The 25,559-nt window shown below is 38.3% G+C and overlaps 2 protein-coding genes across 4 annotated transcripts; one reads left to right on the top strand and one right to left on the bottom strand.

The window, feature by feature from the left end:
* Positions 1-3,001: 3,001 nt before the first annotated feature.
* On the bottom strand, positions 3,002-13,629 carry LOC306754986 (protein phosphatase 1 regulatory subunit 3A). 3 transcript variants are annotated; one of them, XM_079239184.1, is made up of 5 exons: positions 12,415-13,627; positions 8,972-9,018; positions 8,544-8,629; positions 8,223-8,249; positions 6,092-6,229 (listed from the first exon to the last, which is right to left on the bottom strand). In XM_079239184.1, exons 1-4 carry the CDS (start codon positions 13,269-13,271, stop codon positions 8,223-8,225), a joined length of 1,017 nt encoding a protein of 338 aa, XP_079095310.1. In that variant the 5' UTR covers positions 13,272-13,627; the 3' UTR covers positions 6,092-6,229. The 3 variants fall into 3 exon arrangements, with proteins under 3 accessions (XP_079095309.1, XP_079095308.1, XP_079095310.1); XM_079239183.1 differs by lacking the exon at positions 8,223-8,249 and having other exon boundaries at positions 3,002-6,229; positions 8,972-9,009; positions 12,415-13,629; XM_079239182.1 differs by lacking the exon at positions 8,223-8,249 and having other exon boundaries at positions 3,002-6,229.
* Positions 13,630-14,052: 423 nt separating this feature from the next.
* On the top strand, positions 14,053-24,118 carry tspy (testis specific protein Y-linked). The gene is made up of 9 exons (XM_079238565.1): positions 14,053-15,584; positions 15,671-15,748; positions 15,821-15,932; positions 16,144-16,298; positions 19,334-19,410; positions 19,669-19,838; positions 22,025-22,056; positions 22,087-22,105; positions 22,315-24,118. Exons 1-9 carry the CDS (start codon positions 14,643-14,645, stop codon positions 22,356-22,358), a joined length of 1,629 nt encoding a protein of 542 aa, XP_079094691.1. The 5' UTR covers positions 14,053-14,642; the 3' UTR covers positions 22,359-24,118.
* Positions 24,119-25,559: the final 1,441 nt, after the last annotated feature.

Below are 25,559 nucleotides of genomic sequence, written 5' to 3'. Positions count from 1 at the left end.
AAGGAGTACACCATCAGGGTCATTCAGCTTCATGCAACTTCATCCAGGTGACCCAGGGGTAATCATTCCCTGATTTGTGGCTGTGTAGTTTGTGCATCCACAGAACCACAGTCATTGTCAAGTCTTTTATTTGCAGAATCTATGGTGTTCTTGTTAAATCTCTTGCTATGGAGACCCCTGATCCCGAGAGGCACGAGGGCCCTGCAGAGCAACTGGCCAGCTGACCTCAATGAGAAAGCAGCGTCCTTATTTTTGGCTTTCACCTTCTTCTACTTCATCTGCCTTTTTAATTCGGTTATGTCATGTGGGTGTCTTTGTCTTAATATACCGTATAGAAACTGTTGGTTTTGTTATGTACATAACGTTGTGGGTTTTTTTGTTTTTTTTACATAAAATGCTCTGTGAATAATATTTTAATTTTTTTTAAATCCTAAAATACACGCAATTTCTGTAGGAAATTGTAGGAAACTGTAGGAAACATGCTGACATTTTTTCTGACACTGGGATCATGTTTTGTTTTGTGATGATTTTCTCTACCATGTTTGTCATGTTTATTATTATTATTAGTAGTAGTAGTAGTACTAGTAGTAGTAGTAGTAGTATTATTATTCAATATATTGATAGATTTTTAAACTTTATCTTCCAAATTTCCCATTGCTTTAGCTCTGATCAGATGCAGCTCCGCTCACCATCTCCTCATCCAGCTGATTATCACATTATTTATTCCCAATTTAAACCAAAATACATCATCTATAAAACAGAACATTGGCTGATTTGCTATCAATCACTCAACTGAATGGGATGGGCGTACTTTAGAATTGACTTTGATATCTGCCAGTCAAAATATTGGATTTGATACTTTTCAAAATATTCTAATTCTTCTGTATTCATAAAAACAATTTGTTAACACTTTCAATATTTTTAGACTACAAAACCTACACATGAAACCAAGCTATGTCGTATTCCGTCTGTCTTCCACGTCACATGATTATGACAGCCTATCAAATGTCATGACGTGATGACTAAGTCTGCTTCTGTTTGTGATAATGATGGTAGTGTGTTTTAACATTTTACTGGTTTAGTTCAGGTTCTTGCAAATGATCATTTTGTTAAATTACATTAAAAAAAATAAAACTAATCTTATATTAGTCTGCAGTTGAGTTAATTTATTATTCTAAAAAGATTTATGTTCATTGAATATTATGTTCAGTACTGTATATGTTCAGTTCATGTTCAGTATGTTTATTGAATTTACTTAATGATGTAGTTTATTTCATTTTATGTTATATTAACATGAGTACTTATGTTCATGAGTTTTGTTTATATTTCATTTTGTGCTTGCAAGAGGTATTGATGCACATGCACAGTCATGTGCCATGTGCATGAACAATCTTTGTACAACATGCAAAAAGTATGGGTGTCAACCAAAAGTAGGCCACCATAAACCAAGGGTATGGAAACAATGGAAACAATGTTGGTATCACCTATCAATAATTAAAACTTTAGCATGGTTTTTGAACATTTTTTAAAGCCATTTTACAGTTGTTTAATATCAAATATCAGTGAGATGGTAGGAAATGTGTAACCATATAACAATATATGACAGAACAGGATGCCACAGATAGATTTTTACAATACTGGTGTACAACTAAAACCCATAAATATTTAAAGCAGTAAAAAAAACTAAACATGCCAATCAAAATCATATTACTCTCATATTACATATGCATACTGTCCATCAATATTTTATATGAGCAAATATGTATGAATAGTTGTGTTGCTCTTTATGTGATTGATCATGAGATAAATTAAATGATTATGCGTTTTCTCTTCTTTTGTTTCAACACTGACATAAAACAAGTCAAACTTTGCAGACAGAAGATGGAGATGTCAGTCTGGCTTTAACACACATACTGTCAAGTGTGAGCGAAATGACACCTATGCTGGACTAGATGAAGCCAATAAAAATCCATGGGTGATAATTCTTCTACAGTACAATGAAATGTTAAAGTGAAAGCACTCGTGGATTTCTTATGCTGACGGATTTATCTGTCAAAGGTGGCACTCCTGCTGTTTTTCTAATGATAAAACATCTCTGGACAAACAAGTCAGCTGTCCCTCAGAATGATGCCACGCTGGGTAAGGCGGAAAGACAGTACCCCTTTGAACTGCTGTTTGGTAAGAATACCACATCACTTACTGAACTCCTTTTATAATAACTGTTTGACACAGATTTCATTAGTCTGGATTGTTGCTTATTAAAAAAAAAAACCAAAAAAAAAAAAAACCCACTGATTATGTCAAAGTGAGCATCAGTTGAAAAAATTCACGCTGGGTCAGTTTTAAGTCTGCTTAAATTTTTAATACTTTCCTCACTGGAGCTATGTGACTGCCACACAAATTAATCACTCCTATACTCCCTGCAGAAGTCTGTGAAATGCAAGTGTGCTCTGATTAAAAATTTTCTTTCAAGGCCAAATACATAATCCACATGTAATCCACAAGACACTTAACATCCAAGGACTGACAGAAACAAATGCGAGTTTTAAGTTTTTAAAGCCAATCATTACATATTAAATTAAGCGAGAAAAGATTTAAGTAAGTTTCACACTTTGAAGGTCAAAAACTAAGATGTCTTTGAAATATCAGGCTCAGAGTCTCTGACTTATCACCCAGGTAGATTTCATAGGAATTTTCAGCTTTCACCGACTGATCTCAGCTTACAATGGCCAATGTGTGCTGCAAGACACCGTGACTTCAATGCAATGCATGACCTTTGGCTTCCTTCTGCAGCTCATGTTGCCATCTGTGTGTTTCTACTTCAAGCAAAGCTCTACGAACTCCAGTCATGGACGCGCTAAAGGCTCTGATGTTATTTTAAAGTGTGTCAGTGACTACAAAATGTTCCGCTCTGCACTGTAATGCCATTACTGTGCATAAAATTGCAGCGAATGTGTTTCTTTTGTAGAACACTGTAGAGGAAAAATAAATGAAGACAAAGTAGTGTGGGGGCACGAGACCGTGTTTAATGATTATACACAGCAAAAAAAACATTTACCACTTCAAACATGTCATTCTGTACTCAAATGAAAATTCAGGGTCATAAAATTTTGTGCTGTGCCACAAAAACAGAATGAGTTTACTGGCATGAATCAACAAAAACACAAGTTTAACACCATCAGTGTGGTTGTCTGATGTTCTCAAAAGATCGATACCATTTTACAGCCCACAGAGGAAGTTCTTCTACTTGTTTTGTCCGTAAATCTGGATCTATTTCTATTTGAGTCCATCCATTTCTATCTATCTTAAGTGTTAAGACAAAGTATTGTACTTAATATGTGTTTGGCGTAACAAGTCTTTTATTTATGGTAATGTTTTTGTGCCTTATTAAGGACATAACATATGGAATTAAAAACAATTAAACTCACAGCAATATGGTGATTTTAGACTAAATCTAAAAACTGGATTTAGCCACTGTGATGTAGCTTTTGCTAATTCTCAGAGAACTGCTTGAAGCATCAAGTTTTCCATTTGGTCATTGGTATGCTGGAGTCATGCTTAGTTAGCTAATGCTACCGTTAGCTGGCATAAGTTGTGCGACGTATCCTTGTCTTGATTTACTGTCTATTTTTTTGTAAATAAGTTTAGAATTCACACACTGGATATTATGTTTTAATACACAGCATGTAAATTAAGACAAACTAATTTAAAAAAGGCTCATCGCTGTTGGCCATTAGATTACAACTTTATTGCACTCTGCTTAATGTTTCATACTGAGATGCCATTTTTAATACTGTTTTTAACTTCATATTAACCGTGATAATGACTGGATCCTGTTTTTCCCTTCTTTGTCTAATCCACCAGTTTTCTGTCACTCTGTGATTCATTTACATCCTGAAGTGTAGTAACAATGGAAACCAAAGAGGGTATTAACATTTAATTTTGAGAGAAATTATCAGAATCCTTTCATATTGTGTTAATTAAATTGAACCTATGTCCAAACCATATTGTCTAAGATAAAAAAAAAGAAATAATAATAAAATAAATAAATAAGTTAGCCACAACTAGCAGCAACACAACCATGATTGTCACATTTGTCTTCCAGTTCACTGCATGATCCACAATGTAAAGTTAAAATTTAAACAACCTACACCATAAATGATGTCCAAATGGTTTGCACATTATTTTCTTTCAATACAGACAATCATGTATTTATTCAGTCTGAGATAAGCTGCTAAGGAACCAGATAGTCTGCTAATGCTAGCTATGGCTAGCTATTGCTAACTTTGCAGCTCGTTATGGTGACTTTCCTATTGAAACTGCCTGGTGAAAAAATAATGCCAGTTTGAAGTCTCAGCCATTAATGCTTAGCACAACTTTACAAACATTTGTTTTGTAATAATGGATTTAATTGCTTTTTAATAGTAATATTAGGCCAGTCATAGTATTATGAAGACTTACAGGTGGAAATTAGCACTTGTGCTATAACCTGGCATGACGCATCTTTCCCTGCGGGGTTAATGTTGTTTGTGCACTGTCCCATGGATCAAATAAATAAATAAATGAAAATGAAATGAAACTGGTATGCAGATGCAGTCAGTGGGTTTATAAATACAGTACACTAAAAAAAAGAATTTAAGATGTATAACATGTTTAATTCCCACTGCAAGCAGCACTCTGAGTCATTTAAAATAAGTTTTCATCCTTTTGTACTTATTGTATTCATGCTTCTTCCTTATTCTATATGTTTTTATCTGTAGCCTGTCAAAGAGAAATTTGACAGACTATCTTATCTTATCTTATCTTATCTTATCTTATCTTATCTTATCTTATCTTATCTTATCTTATCTTATCTTATCTTGTTCATTTGGATAGAAGTATACTAGATTTGGATCTTGACCCTGGTCTCCAGTGGCACTACTGTTTAAGGCACTTTTTCATAGTCTTTGCTTTTCAACGTAGTGGCTACTACCATCTTTTTCTTCTCTATCGGCTAAACAATACCCAGCCACTGATAATAATTGTAAAGAAAAAAGTACTCTGTAGAAATGATTGACACCAAAACAGTTCTGATGGTATACAGTGTTTTGATAATAGAAATATTAGATATTCTATTGAGTTTCTATTGAGTTTCCAAAAATATCGGCAGTATTCTTCAAGGACTTTTGCTTTGAATTTCATTTGGCATAAAAATAACCGTGTCCCTTGTGAGAAACTTGTTCAATTTGTTGGCTTGTTTTGGAATCATTAAAAGGCACTTTACAATAAAACTGAATAAATCTTTGGGGGAGAATCACAAATGATGTAAAACCAAAAGCAATCCAATGAGGAAAAGTGCACAGGGTTTCTGCATTACTATTGACAGGGACACAACTCCACTCAGAAAGAAAACACCGGGCATCAGAATCCTGTTGATGTCATGCTCAGACTGGGGCTCAGAAACCTCTAACAACTCTCTCGGCTCATTTTCTAACACGTCGTGGGGAATACAAGGAGCGCCTTCCTTCTCTTCCAAGACTGAGGCAGACTGAAGAGCTGAGTAACGGCTCACCTCGATGATGCCTGTGTTTGCTGAGGTGCGTTCTGTGAGCTCCTGTGATAGTGGAGCTTCATCTTTAGCCCCCACAGATGCTTGAGTCTCTGCTTCAGGAGACAAATGCGCAGGAGTGCTGCCAACACAATATGCTGTGAACCTCATGGAACTTTCTGATAATCTTTCAGCAAGTTCACTCGATCCCTCTGCAACCTGTCGCTCAAAGCCCTGAGTCACAATGGGACAGGAAACCCCCTCAGCAGACAGTTCAGGTTCAGTCAATCCATGCTCTAATATTGTTGATGACAGACAGGTTTCTGTGGCTGGAGGACATGTAGGAGAGGCTTCTAAAGGAGGGGTTACCTCTCTTTCAGCCTGGGAGGAGTCTGATCTCAGTTTAGACTCTTGAGGAGATAGAGTTGAGGCCAGCAGCAACGCAGAGGGACAACTGGATATTGGCTGCTCTGATATGTGGTTGCACAACTCACAGTGGGGTCTGGGTAAAGGCTCTGACTTATTTGGCTGGACTAATTTGCTGGCACAGAGTACAAAGGCTGAATTAGTTTGAAGGGTAGTTTCGGAAGACGTACAAGGAAATTGTTCACCTGGGAATACAGTGTGAGCGGACGGTGTACCATCAACAGATGGAGGCTCGTGGTTGGATGGGACAGAGGAACCAGATGGGCAAACTGCAATCTGTTAAAGTGAGAAAACAGTGACAGTTTGGCAAGAATAAAGACAAAGGGATCCAATTAGTTGTCCACATTTACATCAAACACTGAGGAAAGAAAAGCATTTTAGAAGATAATAATGCTTTTCAGTGCAACAGACTTCATGCTGACATTAAAGAAATGCAGACAGAATATAAACAGTAAGAAAACAGACGAAAATCTTTTTCAGAATTACTGAAAAAAGATGCTTTGAATGCAAAATGATGATGAGATGGTTCAAAATTTCTTTTAAAAACAAAGAGCACAATAACTTTCATCCATGCATTAATGTGAAGTTTACCCAATTGTTGAATTTTCACACTGATTTACTTTTTTTTTTTTTTATCATAAAGTGCAATTAATCCCATCAATGAGATAATATTTTTTTTTCACCTGATTTACAAACTAATAAATTTCTGTTTTGTACTAATTAATGAATTGCTTAATTGAGCTGGTGATTTGTTGTCCTCTGTTGTTGTAAGTGGTGATGTGGATGACGAGGACTGTATTTAAATAAAACTTTAGAAAAGTAATTCCTGGTTTCTGTTTAGACCATTCACACGGGGAACAGAAACAGCAGACATACTAATAATAAAACACTAGAAAGCCCAGTTGGGAAAGACTTGTGGTTAACACTGCAGGACCAGACTTGATCAAATTTTTGCCAAGATAGACAGATCTAATTTTTTACATTTTATTTAATTCCTCTCATTGTTATTATCCTATTTTCAATATTTCTCTTACACCTTGTTGTAATGTTTGTAATATTTTATGCCTTTCCTTGATTTTATCCAACATGTAAGGTCATAGTGACATGGTATCACTAAAATACAGAACATAAAGCAGATAAAATTGCCGGAGTGGGAGACATAAAATAAAAATAACACAACTAAGATAGACATTGTTAGGTGTTAGGCAGTAGGCGACAGGTAGACAAAGATAAATACACTGCAAATGATGTTTTGAAATGACTCAGATTGCCAGAGAGAAATGAAACGGTTGCAAAAGTTAGAGGCGGGACTGATTTTTACAACAAATCAACGGTGCATTTGACATTTTGGATGCTGCAGTTTTTGTTATTGGAATTCTATGCTTCATAAATTTGCACCAAATACATTTTCCAAGAAGCCTGTTTCCCGTTTGACTCAAGAGAGCTTTTCAGTAACACTCACAGCCAAATTAATTAATGTCTTTATTGGATTTGTTTAAAAAGTTTTGGAAAACCAAACTTTTATGCTCAGTTGAATGGTGTTAGTGAACCGCTGGGACGGTGGATACAGACAGTTGCACTGCCAGCACATAACTGCCAACAATTTATTAAAAATCTTTGTAGAATAAATGAAAACTGATGTTCATATACTGGCTGACTGACTCCTTTTTATTGGCAACGGCCTGCTGAAAAGGAAAAAAAGACATGCATGTGAATACTGAGATGAAACAGATATGGATGAGTGCGTGCCTAGCAGATACAGGATATCAGTATGATGATTAATAGAAGGGGATTATAGATTATACACACACACACATATATATAAATATATATATATATATATATATAAATATATATATATGTGTATAATCTATAATCCCCATGCATGCTCTTCAGGTTTTTGCACCTTTTGATTGGTTAACCTTTAGTCTCCTTCACAAATACGACCCCAAAGGAATCAGAATATATATATATATATATATATATATATATATATATATATATATATATACATATATATATATATATATATATATATACATACATACATGTATATATATATATATATATACATACATACATATATATATATATATATATATATAAATATATTCTGATTCCTTTGGGGTCGTATTTGTGAAGGAGACTAAAGGTTAACCAATCAAAAGGTGCAAAAACCTGAAGAGCATGCATCATGATATGAGTAGAGCAAGAAGGAGATGTGCAAAATAAACTGCACATGCTGCAGCTGTGAGAAGTGAGACATTACCTAAGTTGTTGCTGAAGCTTCAATGAGCTGTGAACAATATAAACAACCAAGCCCATGGTGATAAGCTTTTAAAGTTGAACAGAAAGGTTTGTTATGATTTATTATATTCATGACCTGAATGAATGGAGAAAGCACTTAGTCTGCTTACCTGTTAAATATGAATGTGTTAACAACTGCATGCAGGCCAAGTTCATTTGGATCTAATCCATCAAGTAATTTTCCCAAATGCTTAACCACTTTTGGCTTTTTATCTTTAATGACTAGCAAAATAATCACAAATTACTCTTGTGGTGCTCTGTGTTCTCCTCATGTTAGACTTACCTCTATATCAATCTCTGGCTGTACGATGACCGGACACACAGGTATAGGCCTGACAAGCCCAGACCTGGAGGTTGCTGCTGGTTCTTCTGATGATATAAAACAAATAAATAGATAGTGAGGTTGTTATTAATTTGAACACAGAAAAGCCAATAGCCATATTATATAAAACTGCATTCACTCACTAAAAAAATGCCAGTAATACAAATGAAAACCGGATTGGTCTGAATTCATCTGAATGATTATAAACACAATGGAAGTTCTTATTGAGTTGCATACAGGAAATCTGAGCATGTTGCACTCGTTTTAACCATTCTGATTTTAATCAAGTCTTTTTAATGTTTGGAAAATTAACAGAAGCCCAACATTAAATCTTGGTATTCAGTCTGATGAGAAAGCAGAGATTTTCTACTAAGGAAACTATTTAATACCTTTTGCCTTTTCCAGTTCATCTTCTGAAGGGGAATCACTGTTCACACTAAAAGAAAATAGACATTTAGGATATAATATGAAGACAACAACAATCAATACCTCTAAAGCTAATGAAACTTCTCCAACAGACTGCATGGTTTTACATTTTGATAAGGCTGTAAGGGAGTGCATTATGTTGAAAGAAAGCTGTTAGAGAGAATGAGCTCATTAATACTGTCAGCAACACTGGTTTTGGATAATTACACTTTATTAATTGCTAATGCAGTTAAGGTGCTGAATAATCTATGTTGGTTAAACATATATTAGTGTTGCACGTTGTTGTATATTTTCTATGTCTGACTTGCAGCACAGCGGAGCCAAAAGCTTCAGCAGTGACCCGTCTCATTGGACAGGTTGTTAGTCGATGGCAAGATGGAAAATAACTGAGAGAGATTTTGTTGACTAAGGTTAAACGGAGCCCGGCAAAAGCCAGTGGAAGTCATAATTCAAAGTACAAGTTTATGTATCGAATGTAATGGTGGAGACATTAATGGAAAATAAATAGAGCTAAATAAAGCAAACGATGCGAAGCAGAAATGCTCACAGAGAGGTCACTTCTTACGAAATAGGGGGGATGCAACATTGCAAGGAGTCCAGTAAATAATGCCAAAAGGTTAAGATGTGTGACGGGCATGTGACAGGAGCTACAGAAGCTGCACATAGCATGTTGCTTAATGCATGTTAAGATTAATGTGCAAAAGTCTTGAGCCACCTCTTGCCTCTTTAAATTTTGTTTCCAGGGAGACAAACTTTATTTTAATCTCTTTAAATGATCTTGAGCAACAGCTCTCCGGGCTTTTTGAAGGTCTTTTATGAATTTCCTTTGGCTGTTTTGTCTGCTCATTTTTAGAGCAGTCCTCAGACTATTTTTAGAAGAATGTGAGTTTTGTTTGTTAAGCCACTTAACACTGACCTACGAATCATTCAAGCACAAAAAGGTTCCCAACTCAGCGGGTGTTGTGTCTATACATAACAGCCAACTTAGGAAAGAACCCATTTTAAACTCTATCTTTAGGGGCTTTCTTCCCAGCAGCTGGTTGCAGACACATAATTTGTTCCCATTTCTTCTGGTACACCTACAAAAGGTACGAAAGCAAATTCAATTTGAAAGGCAAAAAACAGCATTTTTCCACCTACCAGATGATTTCCAAAGAGTTATAGGAATAACACTTGACACATCTCAGCATGATGTGCGACATGTAATGATAAAAAAAAAAAATCAATAAACTTGATGAGAGAAGAAGAAAAGAAGTGACAAACTTTCAACAGCAGATGAACAGTATCTGAAAGAGAAGTCTGTAACAGAAAAAACTCCAGTAAAGACCTGAAACAGAACCTGAGAGATACATCTGGATCTCCGGCTGATCCATCTATTAGTCAATAAAGTCCATCAGAAATGGTTCCATATAAGGTTGGCTGTCAAGACACCGTTCTTAAGACAGAGAAACAGGTAAAAAGGCAGGGGTATGTCAAATAACAATGCTTTGTCTTGATTTGTTATCTCTGGACTAGACCTCAACATGAACAAGGTAGTGGGATCATTTTGACAAAGAACGAGATAAAAGGAGGCCAAAATCTAAAGACCTTTGGAAAGTCCTTTAAAAAACCTGGAAAACTATTTCTGAAGACAACTGAAAGAAAAACAGCTCTATAAACTCTGTTTATGAATTACGCATCATTGCGACTATTTCCTGTTTTCCTTCAACTAAAGAAGTGGCCCAAATCTTTAACACATATATGAGAAGAGAAGAATAAATCAAATCTGATATAGATCACACATACATTACACAGATCTTTACAGGTCTGTCAATGTTTAATCCATCAAACTGATTATTAATGATCAAGCTCTGCTTGTTTTTCAAAAGAATTCGATTGTAAATCTTTTGAGAAGTCAGGTTATCAGACACTCCGGCCCATGTCCAACCAGACCTTGACCTCAGTGTGATGCTGTAGAAAAAATAGCTTTGTGTCATCGTATGGGCAGGTGTGTCTTTGTGTGGAAATTTAGAAGCTGTTAGCATAACTCCAAGCTTTGTCCAATCCTTATATAGATATGTGGTCCTGTTTGAACTAGTTAGTAATAAAACTTATTAAAAAGACTGATGAAGCAGAAAGTCTACAATGCAGCATAACACTCAAGTCTCATAACATTTATTAGTATGTACCTGTATGTACTCTACTCTAGTATTTACTCGAGTATTATTTGAAGAGGATGTGTTTTGGTAAAATATACCTAATATAAAAAACACCATATGAAACACACTGCAGAGTCTCAATTTATCCTAATCCCTTTGGCTGCCTTGTTTCAACATACAGTTATCAGTCAACTTTAAATCTATAAGTATCTGTGATGTTACAGTTTCTGCTCCCCAAACTCCTCATTTGCAATAAGCAAGCCATCCATCCTTAATGAACCATCTGGCTCCTTCCTGCTTCCAAACAGCTGCAGTGGTGGACCTACATGACAACTACATCGGTTTATATGCTGTTTGCTTTTTTATATGTCCTCACAAGCCCAGGGAGCGTTGCTGATCCTCCTCCGCCTCCGTGACCGAGCATTGCAAGATCGATCACGTACTTTCATGTTGATGTTACAATAAATAAGGGGATTAGTTGGCTTTAATGGAGTGCAGAAGGAAGCAAAGTAGTCCGTGTGCCAGCCTCTTAATTACACATGGGAGAGAAGCCAATCTCCTCCTTTGAAATTGCTTTGCTCCCCTATGACTCTGATAGAAAAGGTCAGAGGTAAATTTTAGTTCAGGGAAACGCCAGGACTGAAAACGACACCTGCCCTTTGCCTATTTTGATCGCCTCACACACCACTGGGTGTTTGGCATTCGAAGCAGGGTGTGTGCTCTCTAAAAAGAAGTCTTTCTATGTCTCACTGCAGCAGAAAGTAAAGAGCAAAGCAAGTCACAGAAATGCTTTGTAAACTATGCATCTTCTCTGACGTCCCTGTTTTCAACATGCAACAGTGTCTAACTTTGTTTAATAACGCTCTGCTTTAGACTTGAATTCTTACTCTGCTGAGTGCATTCTCACAGGCAGAACCAGTGAATAAAGCTGTAAACTGATTTCAGCTACCCCACCTCAAAGGGAATTTGTAAGCAGGTGCAGCTCTGTAGTTGTTGCCCCTGTGGCTTTGTGCGCTTTGTCTGATGGCTAATATCGAGCATGTCCTAAAATAAACCCGTCTCTTTTCTATGCAAGTCTGTTGTATCATATTTGTTAGAATCACTGGGCTTTTGAGTACCTTAATAGCGCCAGTGATTAAAAGGATGAACAGCTTGTGGGACCCTGATCTGTCTGAGGATGCTTGTGGTATGATGAATTAACAGGCAGAAAAAGTGCCAAAACCAGTGCACAAACTGTTGTGTTCGGCCAAGTATAACAGGACATGTACCTGTATACTTTTGGAGGTTTCAGGATACTTCTTATTTCTTGTACATCGATGTTTGTATGGCCAGGGTCCTCTTCATAGGACAGGAGCAGTGTTACCACGTAATTCATAGAGGAGTTATTGGCCCAGTAATCACCATCAGAGGTCTCATAGCGAACCACAAACTCAATGCGAGAGCCATGTGTGGTGTAAGGTGGTGCAAAGGACATCTTGAAGGAGAATTGATCAGTGTCCCCATCATTAGATCCGTGGACATACTCTGCTGGGTAATCAAAGTAAGAGCCCCAGTTGTCCATGGTAGATCTGATGTAAACTGCTTTGTGGAAGGAGATGTTCAGGACTCGTATTAACCCACTAAAGGCAAGTGGCTCATCCTCTACTGGGGATATCCTCTCAACTTCAACTTTGTTAGTGCGCACAGCCTTCAGCAGGACATTGTCGGTGGGAGCATGAAACTCTGGGTGCACGGTGTAGGTCGGCTCCCGCTGTGCTTTTCGGTATTTTGCCTCTTCTTCCTCCCACCTTGTGCTGGTCTCCTCGTCGTCAGAATCGAAGGCAACAAATTCCTTCACATCCACCAGATCTCCACCTGTTGTGTCGGCGAATGACACCCTTTTCCCGGCAGCTAACGCCAAGTGGATCCGCATATACTCAGCGGTCTCATCGAAGATGGACGCGCCTCGCTTCCTGGGCACCGGAGAGCACCGTGGGATGAGTCGGACGTCCTCGCTGTCATCATCTTCATCATCATCACAGTCATCGGCGTCCGTGCGTGACTGAGCCTCCTCTCCCTCGGCTGATTTGCCAGATTTGACCGTGGTAAAAAGGCCCTCCTGGCTTGGTATAGTTAAAAAAGACATGTTTGTAAGGGTGTATAAGAGTACATACAGCGGTTTTAAGAAACACTAGTAAATAGTCATGGTTCGCGCAGCAGTGTTCGGTGTTGATCCAGCGTTGCGTTACGCACGGAGCTTCTTCAGTCATGTGGCATTAAATGACACTCATGAAAACCCTGTCTTCACTGGCAGCCCTTGTGTTAATGGATCCTCTGGTTTACATGACTTTATGCAGCGCAGTCTGGTTGCTCTCTCGAAAGATGCAGCCTCTAATTTTAGATCTGACCTACCGGGTCTTGTGTGACCCAAATTTGTTGTTTAAATTGGTATAATCCTACAAACTACCCTCCGTTTGGTTTGGTTCGAGCTACTTAAACGCCCAGTAGCTTACTGCAGATTTTCATCTAACTAATGTTGTCTAATTAAGCTGTAAACAGGAGTTAATAATCCCGCAAACCAAAATTAAATCAATGTGACTAGTTCATTTTGGCATCTCTTTTCCCATCGGCTGCTCAGTTGGCCTTTTATTCTGTTGTGATTCTGTTTGTTAAAAATATTTTTGTGTATCCCAATGTAAAGCTCGTCCCCATATTATAAAAAATATACATTTAATCTGAATGTAGAGGAGATTGAAGGGGGTTGTAGCCATCAATATGCTAGATTTAGATCTATATGTGCGTGCATATCTACATTAGACACTGTCAACTATAAAAAAAAAAATAGGTCATAGCTTATGCCTCCTGCTTATAAAATATGAGCAAATTACCGCGACTTCCATTTAGAAGAGTATTTAGGTAATTATACGTATAAAAAGATTTTAAAAAGCTTTATTTTCTCACGAAGCTACCCCTCTGCTGCGCAGTACACCAAGCAGTACAGATTACTGTGTAAACACACCCTTAAATGTGATTGGTTGAAAGGTTTTAGCGCGGCGTGTCGCAGCCAATCAGAGGATTGTTTTTCTCTCACGTCGTTGAACGCATAGTAAGCTAACGGACAATGCAAATATAAACTAATATAAAGAGCGCCTGTTTTCGCTAATAGCAGTCTTTCGTTGGTGGCTTTGATTACCTGGATCGGGTATTTTTTGTCGGAGTAATATTCGTGGAAATGTGGTGCAGTTGTCGGTGGAAGTACACAAAAAATCGGGTAACGCAAGCTAACTAAGTTAGCGTGCTAATTGTTAGCCGTCTGCAAGGCCGCGGAGAAATACTAGAACTGCTTCCTGTTGTAGCTTAGCTGAGAATGTAGCTTGCATCCATCCCACCCAAGCATCACACTAACAACGATTTCCAAAAACAGCTAGATTACTGTTGCAGTTGATTGCACTCAGGTTTATTCTGTAAGAGTTTTTCGGGCGTCATAGCTTGTTAGCTCTTTTGCTAGCTAGCTAGCATGAGTGAAGTGACGGACTGCAAACTGCCCGCTGACTCCGCATCGAAGAAACGATGCGCATCCCCCCAACGGGATGACGGCGACACGATTCCCAAAAAGTCTACTAAAGTAAGTGACGATGCAAAAGAAACATTGGAAAGTTCTAAAACCAGTGAAAATGAAAGTAAAGAAGCAGATGGGACAAAGTCAAAAGGTTGCGGGAATGAGCCAGGTGCTTTGAAGACTGATCATATGTCTGATCGCACTGATGGCAACAGTGTCAACAACAGCTCCAGCACTGGCGACCACGATGCCAACTCCACCGACAAGCCACAGTCCACAGATCCACAAGGATCTGCTGATTCAAAAGAAACAAAGAAAACTGCAAGATCAGAGCAGCGTCCCTCAACTCCTGTTGATCAATCTGACTCTGCTGCCATAGCTGCTGCTGAGGCACTTGCCAGTCTCACTGGAGGAGATGGAGAGGACAGCCAAGAGACTCCTTGTTCATCAGAAAAGGCGAAACAAGTGAAACATGGGAGTAAGTTCAAACAACGCGGAGGCCATCAGTCCTCAAAAGGAGGCTCAAAAACCCAGGCGGCAGCAGCAGACAGCTCCACATCGGTGCACAGCACTGACAGAGAGGATGGAGATAATGTACCCGAGGCAGATGAAGGGGATGAATCTGTATCTGGGTCCTCCTCCACACCAAGCTCTTCTTTTCCATCAGACAATGAGGACAATGATGATGGGGAGTGTGCCATTGTGTCTGTTAAAATGGCCCCAGAGATAAGACAGTCAGTGGCTCTGCTGGCACAAGTGCAGATGAGACTGGAAGCCCTTGAGAAGAAAAGTGCTCGTCTTCACCAACGCCTGGAGCTCAAAGTTGGTCGTCAGAGGCGCCCGCATCTTGATCAGAGAAGTGCCATCACAAAAACGATCCCTGGCTTTTGGGTGACGGCTGTATCCTTGAAATGAAAAATGTCACACACTCTCCATTCCTGCAAATTAGCGTATGTGTGTCTTTTATCTTAACTTTCATCTCCCAGCTGTTGAACCATCCTCATCTCTCAGCTCACATTGATGAGACAGATGAAGACGCTCTAAGTTACATGACTGATCTTGAGGTAAATCATAGTGACACAAATATGGCTGTTACAAATTCTGTGCCACAACATTTAGTTTTTTTTCTTTCTTAGATTGAGTCTTTCAAGAACAACAAACTGGGCTACAGGATTCGCTTCCACTTCCGACGGAACCCGTATTTCCAGAACAACATCATTATGAAAGAGCTGCACCTTGGGATGGGAGGTAAAAACAAATAAAAACCCCCTATAAATCTAAGTAATTGAAATTTTTTTATTTTGACACTAACTATAATTTATTAAGAGAATTTTAAAAAAGAAACGAAAACTCATTTTTTCTCTCAGACTAAGGGTCCTGAAACGCCAGTGCTCTGATTGCATTTAGACTAAAATCTATATGGCTGTCTTAATTATGAACCAACCTCTCCTGTTTTTAGGTTCACCCATGTCGTTCTCCAACCCCATCCTGTGGCATCGTGGACACAACCTGACGGCTCACAGTGAACCCAGGAAATCATCACGAGGGGTTTATGAGACCTTTTTCAGCTGGTTCAGTGATCACAGTAACCCAGGACAAGATGATGTAGCACAGGTACAAATGGCCTCTCCACCATGGATATTTTGGTTAATGATTATAATATACTCAAACATATAAAGCCTGTATTGTCATTGTATTTCAATTCAATTCAGACTTATTTATGTAGCACCACTTCACAACAATGTTGTCACTGGGCACTTTACATACACATCATTTCAAGTATTTGTATAATAATGATACAAGGAAATTGGTTTAGTTCCTCCCATTATTGCACTTTAAAATCAAAGTAATAATAATATTTTTTTTTTAAAAAGTAATAACGAGTGCAAAAAGTATAGAAAATGAAATTAGGAATATAAACTATCCAAAATACAAAGAAAAACTGAATAAGATAAGGCTCTGGCAGCAGCAGAATGTTCTCATGCAGTATTGCACAGACACTCTTCATCCTTGTGGATGTTCAGCCTGACTGTTCTTTTGAATATAAAAGTCTGATGGCCCATGGGTAGGAACTAGTCTCCAAGCGGATTGTCCTTGTCCTCATACCGCTGAACCTTCTGTCAGAAGTTTGAAGCGTCTCTGCCCGGGGTGTGAGAGGTCTGGCAGGATTTTACTTGCTCTGAGACAGCAAGAGCTGGCATTGTCCTCCATGGCAGGCAGGGGGCAGCCAATGATTTTCTGAGCTGTCTTTATTACCCCTGGTAGGGCTTTCCTGTCTACTGCTGTGCAGCAGCATGCCACGCTGTGACACAGTAAGTTGCCACACTTTCTGTAGTGGTGCGACTGAAAGCCATCTGCAGCCGGATATCCATTTGGTTCTGCCTCAGCAGTCTAAGGAAATGAAACCTCTTTTGCACCTTTTTAACTACTGCTGTTACATTCATGGTCTAATATGCTGGACTACAAGGTTTCCTGATTGACTAAAAGTCGCGATTTAAAGCAATTTTTTTTTTAAACAAACAATTAAGCTCCTGTCCATCTGAGATGTTTCCGCTCCATCCTCTTCTGCTTTACCAGGGTTCAATAGGTGTAGGAAGAGCTGTATAACAGTAATGTATGTAAGAGAGATAGTGGAAATTAAGATATTCTGTCATTTAAAAATAAGTCAAAATGTGCGTATAGTCAAAACACTGAACGTAGAGGGATTTTAATCTGATTAAAGTACTTGTGATATAATGTTTGTAGTGATGAGTTAAAGCTAAATTCATTTAGATTTTCTCTTGAAAGATCACTCATTTAGAATATTTTAAAAAACAATTTACACTTGTGGGTGTAGAAATGATTGAATATATCAGAACTTCCTGTTTAACAGGAAAGATGTAATTTTGTTGCTGCACAAAGTGGTTCAAAAGTTTGGGAACGATAGCTCTGGAGTATCTATTAAATAGAGTAACAAAAATGCACACTCATACTGATGGCACACATGAGAACACCTCCAACACACAAGAGAAATGCTAATAGTTTAGAAACACTTCTCAAAGGCTCAAAACTTTGATGCAACTCTAATTTTAAAAGGTTATTGCAGCATCTTTTCTCAGTTTTTTTGTTAAATCTTTATGAATTGGTGATGAAGAATAATGGCTTTAGTGGTTTTATCCTGAGTTACATTAGAATTGCAGTCAAAGATAAAGACTGCTGAGTAGACTGCAAATCAAGAGCAAAGTAAAACAGTACCTATCACATGCTTAGAAGTGCCAAAATACTTGTGATTTTCTAATCTTTCAATAAATAGATCTAGTTAAAGGTAGTCAGTCTGACGTAGTTGGAAATGGCCTGATGTTTTTTATACTGGAAAATAAATCTCTTGGTAAAGAAATGTAACATTGATTGTCCCTGTTTTCTATTTTTCTATTTTTCACTTGTGTGTTAAGTCATTGTAAAAGGGAAATTTACACACCTGACTACATTACATTTATTCCCATTTATCTGCAGTATGGATGGAAGAGTTTGGAGTAATATGCAGATGAGCAGGAAAGCAACAAATAGCATGCCGCTGTGCTCTCCTTAAATGCTCTAGAGAATTTTCTGCTGTTTAAACATGGGCTTCTTAAGCAAACATGATGCAGATTTAATATTTGTGAACTGGCTGGTTAAACTCTATGAGGACATCTGTGTTCACATATATGAAAAAGAAACAAGTAGATAAAAGATGGATTATGTTTAGGAAGCTTAAGAGTTGAAGTATCTCGTTGAAAACTGCGATGATGTCCGGATGTGTGTGTGTGTTTTGAAATGTAGCAGATGTGGTTTTCACAGTTTATATTTGGAAATAGAAATGCATATCGAAAGTTAATTTGCTTTTATTATTTATAATACATTTTATTAGTTACTTTACGGCCTTAAACGCTTTGCTTCTGACTCGATTTGATGCTGCACTGACATTCATCATGTAGATTCCTGGAGCTGCTGGTGCACCCCTGAAGCATTCGGGGGGAAACACACTCCACAGTAGTGGCTGAAACACAAAGAAATCCATGAGGACATTTATGAAGAAAGTTAGGGAAAGAATTAGAAAACGTTAAGGAGAAGAGACAGGATGATAAATTAGCCGTCGTCAGGGGGCGCCAAAGTAGGAAAAAGCTGCCAAAGTTCAGTAGTTCCCCTTTGAAGCTTCTTTTTCATTTTTCTTTTCTTTTTGTAAACAAAAAAGGACAACAAATGAAAAAAGATGTTCTGGGTACTACTAGTTAAGTGGTTACTAGATAAACGGGGGTTGGTGAGAGGTGGCTGACATAACCTAACCTGGCGCCAGCTGTGCTCAGGAGCTGCAGCCTCTTTATATGGGGCAGCTGCTTTACCATGTGACCTAAACACTGCCATACTTTAAACCTTCTTGAGTATTTTACACCACTGAATTAGCAAACGGAACAGTAAAGTCTCAGACAGTGTCAGCCTCTTAGAGTAAACAATGTACAGTTATTCACAAAACCAGAGAAAAGTGCATGAAATAACAGGCAGCATGTCTCGCTGTGCAGCGGCTGCCTCTCCATAAAACCTGGCTGACATTGAATGTTCGAACACTTGCAAAATGCTGTTTATCTTATTTGAGATTCGTTTAGATGATATTTTGTACTTTTGTCTTTTTTTAGATACTTAAAGATGACCTCTACAGAGACCCCCTGAGATACTACCTCACTCCTCTCTGGGAACCTCGGGAGAACGGCAGGTAAAACAGGCGCTCATGTTAAAGCTATCGACAACACACTGTGTAATGTAGACAAACCACTCATTAAGCTGTAAATCCTACAAATATTCTCACCTGCAGTACCTTCAAATTATAGTTCCTGTATTCACTAACAGTGTCCGGGTTTTTACTTTTATACATTGTTTCCTGTTGGTAAGACCAGATGGGATGCATACCAAAATAATGAGTGTACTCGTTAACGCGACTGTGTGTGTTTGACTTTCTTTACTTTTTCCTTAGTAGTGGCACCGAGGCCAGGGCAGCCAACAACGGTAACAGGGATGAGTGTGTGGTGATTTCTGACTCGGACGATGAACCTGGCGAGGAGACAAGTGCTCCAGAACAAGGCCACAGCAAGGAGGAGGAGGAGGAGGAGGATGAAGAAGAGGAGGAAAGGGGGGCGAGTGCAGGTTGGTACAAAAGCAGAACATTTTAAAAATCTTTATGTATAGGAACACATAATTTCGGCTCATTATTCTTTGTCGTTGCTTCGATGCAACGCGCTGGTTTCCTTAACTCGGCTGAATTTATAGAAATGAGCTTGTATGAACTCTGATTGGATACAACGAAGAGGCTTGAATTGATTTAGTTCATAAAACGCCTGAGATGATTTTAACATGCAGACCAAACATCAGATTATTACCTGATTACTGGAGGTATTGGACAATGCAGCCGGTCATGTAGATGTGATATCCTTTATTCAGTAAATGTCATTATCGGGTTATCGGATTTATTTAGCCTTTTTATGTCTGTGCATGTGCAAAGAGCTGCATCCCTCATGATCAGCTGCTCCCTTCGAGATGATGCCAAATTTGGATTTATAATATGGTTTAAGTAAAGGACTAAAGAATATTTCTCCACCAAACAATACTATTCCACAGTACATATCTTTGTACAAATCATCATAAGTGTTGATGTTCATCTGGTAGAGGGAGGGGGAGCTTCACATTATTATTGTTCATACTAAGGGGGTCCTGCGGAAAGTGTTTCAAGACCACTACAGTAAAAAAACAAGCAAGAAAAAAGCAAATATGTAAATTAATTAGCACCTTCTTACCTCTGAATTAAGCAGCCAAAGCTTAAAAAAGACACGTTAAAAAAAAAAAGATGTTTTGAAAATAACAGGAATTCAATTCAATTCAACTTTATTTATGTAGTGTCAAATCCCGGCAATGCCATCTCAAGACGCTTTACAGACAGGGAAAAAAAAAACATAATGAAAACCAATTCATAATAGCCTATATAAGGAAACCAACAGATCTCCCACAAAACGATGTCACCGTGCACCTACATATTAAAAAATATGTCCGCATATGTACTTATAAATGTAGATGCAGATTTTTTTAATCAGTGGATTTCAGAAGAGCATGCATATGCGCCCGGTCAGATTATTGCGATTATCCAATTTCTCCCAGATATCCTATTTAAAAGGTCTTATAAATGGATTCTTTGTTGTGAATCGGTGCTAAACGAATAAAGCTGAAGTGAAATTAGCAGTAAAAGGGAAAGAGAAGGTTTCAAGGTTTTTATTTGTCAGGACAGCAATGAATCATCTGTTCATTATCAAAGCTTAAAAGGAAATAAGGCGTAGTTCACTGAGTCTTGTATTTATTTAACCAACATCGAACGGAAATGCAGAAGCGGTTTGTGCAACACTAAGATCATCCCATGATTCAATCGCTGGTGGAACCTCTTTTAGCAGCTATGACTTACTCATTTTCTGCATGATGTCATCAGTCTTGCATCATTGCAGACAAACTTCTGTCTTTTCTTTATTACTGTGTTGCTTCAGTTCATTGAGCTCTGAGTGTTTATGTGTCACTGTTTTTATGCTCCTGCAGAATTTCAGTCAGGGTGAGGTCTGGACTTTGGGTTATTGCAACTCTTTATTTAGCTTTTTTTCAGCCATTTTGTTGAAGATTTGCTGCTGTGCTTGGTGTTCTTGTCCTGTTTGAGCTAATTTCAGCCAAGGGTTATCTGTCAGATGGCCTCATATTTATACTTTGGTATACAGAGGTGATCATGGTCCACGTCCACTCAGTGACAGCAAGGTGTCCAGGTCCTATAGAGGCAAAACAAGCCCAAACCCCTTCCCCCCCTTCCACCACTGTGACAGCTGGTATGAAGGGTTAGTGCAGATATGGTGTTCAGCAACAACCTGCAGGCTCCAGACCAGCAAACTCCCAAATTCTCTACTTTTACAAAAGTACTTGGGACAACCTTAATAAAGTACATTAGTTCAGCAGCATATAGCTACTATTTACCCTTTTTTTTTTATTTCATTTTAACTTCTACTCTGACTTTTTGTTTAAAGAGAAATGCTATAATGTCTTATTTGTCCGAGGTTGTTTGAATCTCATATGAAGACCAGATGAGATATTTTTCGATGCGTAAAACCTTGCAGGTTGTAAGGTTTGCATGTGACTTTACATTATGTAACAAAAATGTCTGCAGATTTCTTTGGAATAAAAACAGCATCGTGACGAAGAGGCTGAAGCGCAGAAGAACTGAGTTCACTGAGTTGTGTTGTACTTGAAATATAAATGTCTGTGTTCTACCAGATAAACTTAATATGCAATATATATTTCCTCCTCAGATGAGAGCGCAGAGGAGGAAGGAGGGGAGGAGGAGGAGGAGGAAGAAGAAGAGGATGGGGGTGGAGAAATTGTGATTGATGGTAAGATATCACTTTTGACAGCAATGATAGAAACTTAAGCATCGTAGATAACCGGCGGGAGGTCGGAGGACCTGAGGGACAGCAGTTTATCACACTCTGTTCATTATTTTCTGCTTATTTATCAAAGTAAAAATGATGTTTTAAAAAGACCATTTAGACTCAGAACCACCAAAGATTCACACTGCAACCATTCTATTTTTGTCTTTCAGGTTCTGATGATAGTGACCAGGAGGAGGAAGAGGAGGAGGCCTGAAGGAAAAAATAAAATGGAGATGAAGAGGAGTTGCACATCTGTCAGCCATAACATTAAAACCAACTGTCTAGTATTGTTTAGTTTCCCCTCGTGTTCAAAACTGCTCTGACCCACTGGTGGACACAGGACCTCCTGTGAATGTCTTGTGACGCCTGATGCTGGTATGCCGGCATCCAGTCCTTGCAGTCCCGTGGGTTATGGTCCGCTGGGATCAGGCTGCTCAGTGGGATTTAGGAGGAGGGGGGTTAAAGGCCTGACTAACAACTCGAGCCATTTGTCATGTCTGCCAGTGTTTATGTTGGCGGTGCACGTAAAAACAACATCCACTTGAATTCCAGGAGTTTCCCACCAGAACATTTGGCAAAAATAGATTTTCTGTCTTTCTTTATCTTTGAGTGGTTTTAATGTTGTGGCCGATGATGAATTTCGAAGTGAGCAAGCCACCATAGGGACCAGAGACTTGAAAGATAAAGAGGAGGCTCAGTTGACGAAGACTAACAGAGCAAACATGAAATCCTTCCTGATGTTAGTCATTTTTATGCACAGAACACCAGTCTTTGCTTCTTTTTTTATGTATGCCTAAAATACATGCTTTTAAATCAGGGTTAACAGTAACAATAAAGCCAAGGCAGCAAGTTTCCTCTATTTTCTACAGCCAGTACTGTGGATTGTGACGTACTCTTTCACTCTTTCAAGTTCAACATGTTCTTGACAGTTCACACAAGCCAATCAGGAAACAACATAGTGACAGCTTAGTTGCGACAACTCATTTTTACATTAAACTCTCCTAATACTGATGAGATGATCTGAGGCATTATTAGTGGACATTTCAAGCTGAAGAAATTTAGACTTTTTTTTTTTGTTTTTGTTTTTTTTGTTCCAGAAATCGACACATGACGAAGCAAAAATGTCAGAAGTTGAAAATCATATGTCCGTAAATTTCAGATACACTGAGTACTGAACCAAAACGTGTTCTCAGGGATGATCATGGTGGTAGTTGTGTATAACGAACCATATTAATTTTGAACATTTATGCACTCCTTATCGTTGGTTGTGTATAAAACTATGTACTCTACTGTAGTAAATAGGATCAATAATTATTTTAAGAGTCCCAGTGTTGTTTCCTGTTCTACATGTTGTGTCCTGTTTAAAAAGCCATCCTGTAATCCATCTCATGTTTTATTCTCACTGCAGTTTGACCAATCTTTTCCCTTGGACTCCTGCATTAAAGTAACGTGCCTCTACAACATGTAGAGCTTTGATGTTTCATTTTAACTTAATTTCACTTTGCAAACCTAAGCATCTCGCGGTTATTTTCTTGTGACGTGTTTTCAGATTTGTTTTCATAAAACATTGATATTTATTATGTTTTTCTACACATCCACATTATCGCATGCCTGTTAGCACGAAATGTTAGGCAGGATAATTATGGCGCTTGCAAGACTGCAGAGAAAGTCTGCTGTGCACGGTGAGACTGTCACTATCGCAGCAACATCATGGAGTGCACTGTAACAAACTTTGTATTTTGCTCACTTTCTTAGCAATGAACCTGTAAATAGGACTTTGTCATTCTCTCTTTGGATAAGACGGTAGATGTTTAATTCATCAATAGATCTATCATTAAGAAAAAAATCTGGGGTTTGATTTTGGCTTTTTTTTCCATAAAATTGATCAAAAAGTTATATTTTGTGTGCTGTTTTCTAGAACGGTGTAGTTTAAGATACTTACATGATTGTTGCTTTGGTTTATTTTCATTTGCTTGAAAGATAAATGTCTACCTTTTGGCTCAGATCTAATAAAATAGACAGTTGTTTGGACTTGCTGTCTGTGTTTTATATTTACAAACTATTTTACAAAAATCCTTTTAAAGTGAAAAAAAAAAAAAAATCTGGATGAGCTTCTTGAATTGACCACAAGGTGGCGGTGTTGTTAAGCTTATCAGCGCATAGTCTAGAGATTTAAGTTTAGTTACATGTCATTAAAGTTTACCCGTCCAATTCTTCATGTGAGCATTAATTAGTTTTTCTTAACTGTCAGACACAAAGGAGCCCTGTTAAAGCAAAGATGTGTGACTTTTTCAAGTTCTTTTGATGTGTTTGACTACAGTGAATTTGTCTTGAAGGGAGGAGAGAAATCAAGAGCTACAGCTGCTCTTTAATGTTGCTCATCTTTGATATGACGGCAGTTGTGTGATATTACTGACAGTTTAAATGCAGCTCTGCAAATAGCCCCGGGAAAGACATTTTTGGACAGGCCCAGACAAAGGAACAGCAGCTCTGTTGCAATGGTACACTTAAACCCCTTGATTCCGCTTTTAATGCACAGCTATAAATATTCCACCAGCAAAAACCTGTCCCGTTGAAGGCCCAGCAGCACCCAGAGTATGCAGTCCAGGATAGACTATACTATTAATACTGATGACGAAAGGCATTATGCCCTATGAAGTGATCCCATGTTAAATACGGCGTTTGTGTCTCTGACAGAAGCTTCATTCAGCCCACCTCAGAGCACATGTTTTCTTGAATATGAATTAATAATAGGGCTGGTTCCTACAATATTGATTGTGACAAACTAAGTACAGATTGCTAGGACAGCAAAACCATCCTCAGGCTGTTTTGTGGTCTGGGGGTTTGTGAGAAGCCTTTGTTATATACCAGGTGGCAAAATCCTAAATGGATTCTCCAGTGTACACAACACTCCCCTGGGCTAAGCTCATGTTGTTACTGTACACAGATGATCTTGTCGCACTGCTTCTTCCTCTCACATTTCAGTACTTCTTCAACTCTCTGATCATTTTAAAGTAGAACAACAATAAAAACATGCATAGAAAGATAACTCACACAATGATTAAGCTTCATTAGTGATTGGTGTTGAGAAGGATATTCCCTCCAGGAAAAAGAGCTTGTGCTGCTCTTTGAGGCTGATCTATAGTAGACGATCTAAGAGGCAGAGGTGGGGCCCTGAATACCAACTACCTGTGTGTTTGTGTAGATGTGTGGATTTGCACGTGTACATGCTTTCGTCTTGTTTGTCAAGGCTTGCATTCTTTCATGCATGTGTGCATATTTGCAGAAGCTGTACACCACATACAAATTGGCAGGTTTTTTTTTGTTTTTTTGTTTTTAACACCACTGTGCACTCTTGCGTGATTGTCCACTGGTCTGCAAATCAAGATGAAGCACAGCATTTGATCAGCATAGA

The sequence above is a fragment of the Telmatherina bonti genome (genome assembly GCF_933228915.1).
Source record: "Telmatherina bonti genome assembly, chromosome: 4".
Taxonomy (NCBI): domain Eukaryota; kingdom Metazoa; phylum Chordata; class Actinopteri; order Atheriniformes; family Telmatherinidae; genus Telmatherina; species Telmatherina bonti.
Note: the sequence above shows the minus strand (reverse complement) of the source record. Positions and strands in the feature narration are given on the sequence as shown.

Excerpts from the sequence above, each read along its gene's own strand:
- LOC306754986 (XM_079239182.1), bottom strand. The coding sequence starts at position 13,271 with ATGTCTTTTTTAACTATACCAAGCCAGGAGGGCCTTTTTACCACGGTC. Across the intron at positions 9,019-12,414 it reads AAACCTCCAAAAGTATACAG|TGTGAACAGTGATTCCCCTT; the intron begins GTACATGTCCTG and ends ATTTTCTTTTAG. Across the intron at positions 8,630-8,971 it reads TGAACTGGAAAAGGCAAAAG|AAGAACCAGCAGCAACCTCC; the intron begins GTATTAAATAGT and ends TTATATCATCAG.
- tspy (XM_079238565.1), top strand. The coding sequence starts at position 14,643 with ATGAGTGAAGTGACGGACTGCAAACTGCCCGCTGACTCCGCATCGAAG. Across the intron at positions 15,585-15,670 it reads CTGGCTTTTGGGTGACGGCT|CTGTTGAACCATCCTCATCT; the intron begins GTATCCTTGAAA and ends TTCATCTCCCAG. Across the intron at positions 15,933-16,143 it reads GCTGCACCTTGGGATGGGAG|GTTCACCCATGTCGTTCTCC; the intron begins GTAAAAACAAAT and ends TCCTGTTTTTAG.